We start from the raw sequence: 6,249 nt of genomic DNA, 5'->3' as shown, positions 1-6,249 counted from the left end.
GCTTGGAAAAGGAAGCAACATGATCATCAAGTGAGGTCAAGCAGGTACAACCCAACAGAACTCAGTAAACCAGTCGATTAATGACAAACCAAGGAGATAAACAGCAGTCCCTCAATTTAGCTGCACCAGTATTACAGGGTTAGCAGGGGTAAAATACACAAATATGTGTATTACTGCAGGCCTGGGCCCTAGGGTATAGCACCGTGTCCCACAGCCATAGGGAGGAGGAGGAGAGAAGATCCAGCAGGCAGGAATTGTGCAGCAAGATTGAGCTATTTAATTATTTTACAAACTCTTCTATAAACTTTTTTCTTCATAGTCTAATTGGACAAAGGACCAGCCACCCCTTGGGGGTGATTGGCTAAAATCCTAAAACATCCATTGTCAAAATATTTTTCCACTATACCACAAACAAGACTTTTCAAGGTTGCAGGTGTCTGGGTTGTTTACATTCCCTGCTACCTCTTCTGTGAGAGAGAAAAGTCTCTCACGGACTTAGAAACTAGCAAGAAAATCCTTGCTAGCAGCATTTTTGTATCTACATATGTATTTACAATTCTGAATTCTTTCAATTTTTCTTTCAGAGACAGCTCAAATCAGCAAACAGATTCAGTCTTCACAATCACATTGAATTAAAATTCACTGTCAATATGTAACAGGCTCTGTATTACTGTATCAGTTTTAGGTGCAGCTAGGTAAGTTTCAAATTACACTTTAACACTGCTAGCTTAGAAGTGGCATATAAAGCATTAAAATATGTTCTACGCATAAAGGAATTGAAAATTAATTGTTAATAGTAATATTTTTCCAAATATTATTACAGCGAAGCAAAATGAATAGACTATTTACGTGGTTTGGCAGAAGGAAATTCCAATTTATACGTCAAATTGATATACTTTGTTTTCACACCAATGTTTGGAAAGATAGCAACAGATCTTCATACTACCACATTTTTCCCAAGAATAAGACCATATAGCTACAAGTTATTGATCTGGCTGATAAATCTACACAATAACCACTGTGTGTACAGGTACCTATGGTTCACTCTCAAAACCACACCTGCTCTTTGCAGTTTAGTAGCCAGCATGGTAGTACTTTTTTGCCATTTCAGTACTACAAGCAACCAGGTAAAGACAGAGGCCAACACCATCCTTTCTCTAGAGCTTTGTCCAGAGCTCTTTCAGGAGAATCCATTTCCATTTCTCTTTTACAGCTGGAACAGTCCAAGCAGTCAATATGCTCTTGGAGAAAAAGACAGGCTGAAGCAGGTCAACCCAAGCCTTTCCCGGTTTAACAGTCCATAAGAAACATGCAAATCAACACTGAAGGAAGAAATACACAGGAGTCGGCATAAGATAAAGTACGGCACAAAACATCTACACACACTCATTTTGAAATTGTTTTCAGGACTACAGCAGATGAAAGTAGCTGCAGTATGAAATGAATACAGCAGCTCTGTTCTCTTTGGTCTTCAATTTCTCCTGCATTACCAAGCCCAGATGGAACATACTGTTCCAGTGTCATCCCATGGCTGCAGGGAAGAGGGGGAAGAAAACTCATTAATTTTCAGGATTGGCAACTTAAACTTACTGCTTGGTGCACAAGAACTATGACCAAACTACAAAATCCTTCTGTTTTCTTCACATAATCTTCCCAATGGACGCTTACTAAGTATCACCTCACCTCTTCCACACTCAAGCTGTTTTTAATCTAGATACCAATGGGAAAATCCCAAGGAAAGACAACCACTGGAGCCCATGCTTCTTTAGAGGGGTTTCAGTTTCCCCATTATTTTCTCTATTATTTCAGAGGTACTGAACTCAAAAAACTTGAATAAAAACCCACTGAACCCAGCTCTGTGAGGTGCTATACACCGGTGGCACTCAGTACGGCCACATACAGTGATTTCACCCCAACATACACTCCTAACCCTAGTACTACCACCAAGATTTGTGAAGAAATTTTCAGAAGCAGCCCATATAGTTTTTCTCCAGTTCTTATGTCACAGGAACCTAAACACGGAGCTTCAAAAAATTTTTTTATGTCTTTTACATGTTAGGTCTTCGGTAATGAGAAATGATCTTATCCTGAAAAATATGAGAAGAGAAACAGGCAAGTTATTGTCAGGGCTGTGATAATCTTTAAGTATTTTTATTCAGCTGCACCTAAACAAATCATTCCAGACAGATACAGTTGGGTTCCAGAATCTTGCAAGTATTTAAAGGAGATGAGACAACCATAAAGGACACCACTATATCTTAAAAATTTTAGATAAAATACTGAATTTAATAGTTTCATGAGCTACAAAAATCACATCAAAATTTCAGATCATATATAGAGTAAATCTTTTCAGAAGAGATAATTTACATTTAAAGATGAAGACATTTTTCATGTAGAACTTGATCTCTGTACCTAATTAAAACAGCTTTGAAACAGTTGCACACGGTACTGAGAAAATGGTTTTAAGATAAAATGAAATAAAATAGTCTTATCTTTTTTCATTCAAATATTTGCATATGCTGCTCTTTTTCATTTTGCAAACTAAAAAATAATACTTAAATAATGCAAATAAGTCATGTAAACTTCCATTTAAATAAAACACCTATACAGTTCAAATCCATCATGAATACAAGTTATTAAAAATATATCAAAACTGTTCAGCAAAATGTCTAGACAAATATCTTGGTAAGCTCTGGTTTTTGCCCAGCTTCCATCAGCTTTCTCCGGAAAGATAGAAGTATTTTCTGCCACCAGTCCATATGCATCAGATTCAAGTTCTAAATTATTCAAGTAGAATGGAGATCAATTTTGCCACCACGTGCACGTTGAGGCTGTTTCCCAGAAGACGATAGCATTGCTTCACTGTTACCTTTTCAGGAAAACCTAAAACAAAAACATATAGTGCAACATCACTAGTATGGGTTTGTTACTTTTTAGTCTAATTTTTTTTTTTCAGTGAACATTTCTTACAGCAGTTATCACAGACTGTTGCAGAACTCACCCTCCCTTCAGCTTCCCCCCAAAATTCACAAAGTTACAAAATCAATTTGCAACCAGTTCATTGGATTTGGATCAGCTCTTCTATTATCAATACTGCCAACTCTAAGGTTTCACAAGAAGCTTCAAAGCATTCCTCTGCTGTGTAACTAATACTGACCTACCCTCCCTTCAGAGGGCTCAAAACATCCAGCAGTCTCAGGGAGGGGCAGCAGCACTAAATCCCTGCACAACTGCTACTCTAGATAACATCCACAGAAGAACATGGCCACAACAGAAAGAAAACATGACGATTCTGCAGATGGACTAAACTGCACTTCTCAATAAGCTTTACATTGTACTTCCCACATGATCCCCTCTAACCAGCTCAGGTAAATCACGAGTCTCCCAGTGCAATATACCACCAGAACAGATTAAATGACGAGCAAGGCTTACTCAGTGAGTGATTAGGCAGCTGAACAATTTTCCATGTAATTCACTGCTGACCCTGTTAAACACACTCAGAAATACAGACAGCATCAGAAATGTCCATCCCATAGTAAGTGCATGGACTGGCAGAAAGAAGGGAGCGCTGGTAAAAATGACACCAGTCCAGGTATTGTGAAAGGGCTGTGTTGTGTACTGAGTACCACTCCTGAGAGTGAAGCAGTTTCAAGCAGCCAGCTGGTCTGCTCTGTCCTTGCTTGCACTCTTACCTTACTCCAACTGTGAGGTAAAGTACATTTGCTTCAACCTGAGTGAAAGATGAACAGCAGTGGTGACTTAACTGTTAGGGTCATAGAGTAAGCTGCTGAAACTTGACCACATTCAATTATTTCATCATTCCCTAAGAAGAAACACCTAACTTTGACTCGGAGGTCATCACCACCCCAATTAGCTCAGATGCATAAGCACACTGTGAGTGCAATTAGTGATATGTATGCTCTGAAATTTTCACAGCTCTTCAGAAAAAATTCTCTTCCAGAGAGAGCTCAGGAGAGAATGTGGTTGGATAGCTGTTGAACCAAAGAAGGCTCTGAGGAGGAGGTGGTGTCTGGGAGGAGTTGTTCCATCCTTCTCTGCCAGTTATTAATGCCTCAAATGTGGATGGACTGCTTTGGTAAACACAACTTCTGCCAGCTCCATCCACTCTGCCCAGCTTCCTAGCACTCACATTTGGGCAACTGTTCTTCTGTCTTTGGAACAATCACTTGCACTCCCACACACACTTCCTTAGATGGAGTTTTCACATTCAATCAATGATAAGGTACAGAATAAAGGCATTTTAAAAGAGTACATGAAAATAAATATGTATTTATGCACACATACACACACAGGTGCACCAAGAAGCCTACCTGAATCTTGACAGTGTCAGAATTCCTCCTTCTACCTTTTGGCAATTGAAAACCAAGAATTAATTTTCAGAACTCATGGTCTCCTTTATCCCAAGCCTCCTCCCTCTGACTGTTAACACTGTCTTGCACTTTTTATCTTCTTGGCTCCACACAGAATCAAAAAGTCAGATTCAACACCTCCCAGTATGCTGGTACTTGCTGCACAGCTCTCACTGTAGCATTTATGTCACACACGGTACTTGATGACATTGAGGTCTTAACAGCACGTACTGCCCCACCATATTAGCTTTTGCTTCCTAAAAGCTTGCATAAATTGCTAATAAGAAAAATGGAAAACACATCCTGACATCACTCTCATGAAAGCAGGTCACAGGTGTGAGAATGCTCTGTTCACTTTTAATGATATTGCTGTGGGACCCACCAGAGTGACTAAGACAAATGACTGCAGTATTTCATTGAACTATAGTGCAATTACTATTTATACATTTAGATGTTAAAAGCACAAATAAATCTGGTCATGTTAAGAATGAACAATGACTTTTAACTCTGGACCTCACATATTGGAAAAGGCCATCCACTTCTTAAAATACAGAACCATTTAGACAGCCACATTTCTTCTGATGATACTGTAGCTGCACTAGTAACAGCATCTGTTACAAAGTTCCTGGCAGTGTGTTCACATAGTTTTCAGCTTAATAGTTTCCTCATTCTTCAGTTTCTTGGACCAACAACATATTTGCAGGGGGTACAATTCCAAGCTTTCTGGGTTTGAAAATTTCAGCCTAAATGTTGTCAGTACAGAACACAGTAGCAGAGAACTTATAACACATTTTGCTCTGAAAATACCATATTTCACAATGATTACTTGAAGTTTAGCATGGGAGAAATGCTGTCAGGGCAACACCTTTTGCTGGAGCCATAAATATATCCACTTTCAAAAAAAACCAGAGCTTGCAAATTGTCAAAGGAAACTGAGATTACAGTACCTAAATTCACTAAAGATTTCAATCAGCCTAGAACCAAGTAACACCTTTTTAAGCAAAAAGTGGGGAATGTTTTAAACACAAAGAAATGTCAGACTTGTGACTCAACGCAGTGGGAAAAGCACGTTCTGCCTATGAATCAGGAGCATATGCAAGAGGAAACCACCAAATGAGAGGCTTGCTTTTTGTGTTGTCAAAGTTGGAAAAGTAGTATAGAGAGGGAAGAGAACTGCAAGAACTGTAAAACAGTTAAAATACTAACTGCCATAATTATGGCAAAAGGGTACTGTCCTCTGAGAAGTGGAATCCCAACCAACAAAAGACAGGTCTGCTAAATGAACACATTGTACATGGTGATGATCTGACTTCTTCTTCAGAAGCCTGACTTGTCTTCAGAGTTCAGTTCTGGTTTGCAAGAACATTGAACCTCACTGGTGTCTCTGCAGATGAGCTCTGAACAGAAAGTATGGCATCACTCCGAGCACTATGAAATTACCAAAGCCAAGTTTCACAAATTGTTCACCCCACATTAATGGAGTCTTCCAAATATAAATTTCTCCATTGTCTCAGTTCTCCCTTTGTAAAATACAAGCAACATTAATCCAATTGCACCTCTCAGTAATGTTGCAGAGACTGATACAATAGTGGAAAAATTCCGTCTGTATTTAAAGAAAAGAGAAAATAGGCAATTCTGGGTTCAAAAGAGATCTTGAGCAGCATGATAAGCCTATACAAGCCCAATCCAACTCTGTTAAGTTCAAGTATCGTGACATCAGCCTACATGGATATGGAACAGAGCTGTGCTTAAAGGCTTTCTGAAAACAGAACAGATCTATTAAAGAAGGGAGGCTATGAACAAACATTGCATGTTGGTATGTAACAACACAGCACATGCTTGCAAATACTCATAAACATGTAAGCTTAGTGCTGGCAGC

General features: G+C 39.0%; 1 protein-coding gene across 10 annotated transcripts in view; it reads right to left on the bottom strand.

Moving 5' to 3' along the window:
* Window positions 1-1,913: 1,913 nt before the first annotated feature.
* The window catches only part of TRDMT1 (tRNA aspartic acid methyltransferase 1), a 30,257-nt gene continuing 25,921 nt past the window's right edge, over window positions 1,914-6,249 (bottom strand). For 5 of the 10 annotated variants that reach the window (XM_069006724.1, XM_069006719.1, XM_069006721.1 and 2 more), the window contains one exon: window positions 2,794-4,366. In XM_069006724.1, the coding sequence (XP_068862825.1) occupies window positions 4,233-4,366 (134 nt within the window). In that variant the 3' untranslated portion in view covers window positions 2,794-4,232. Of the gene's footprint in view, window positions 4,367-6,249 lie in introns of all 10 variants that reach the window. The other 5 variants (XM_069006722.1, XR_011148963.1, XR_011148964.1 and 2 more) reach the window with 5 other exon arrangements.

This window comes from Aphelocoma coerulescens, chromosome 2 (assembly GCF_041296385.1).
Source record: "Aphelocoma coerulescens isolate FSJ_1873_10779 chromosome 2, UR_Acoe_1.0, whole genome shotgun sequence".
Classification (NCBI taxonomy): Eukaryota; Metazoa; Chordata; class Aves; order Passeriformes; family Corvidae; genus Aphelocoma; species Aphelocoma coerulescens.
Note: the sequence above shows the minus strand (reverse complement) of the source record. Positions and strands in the feature narration are given on the sequence as shown.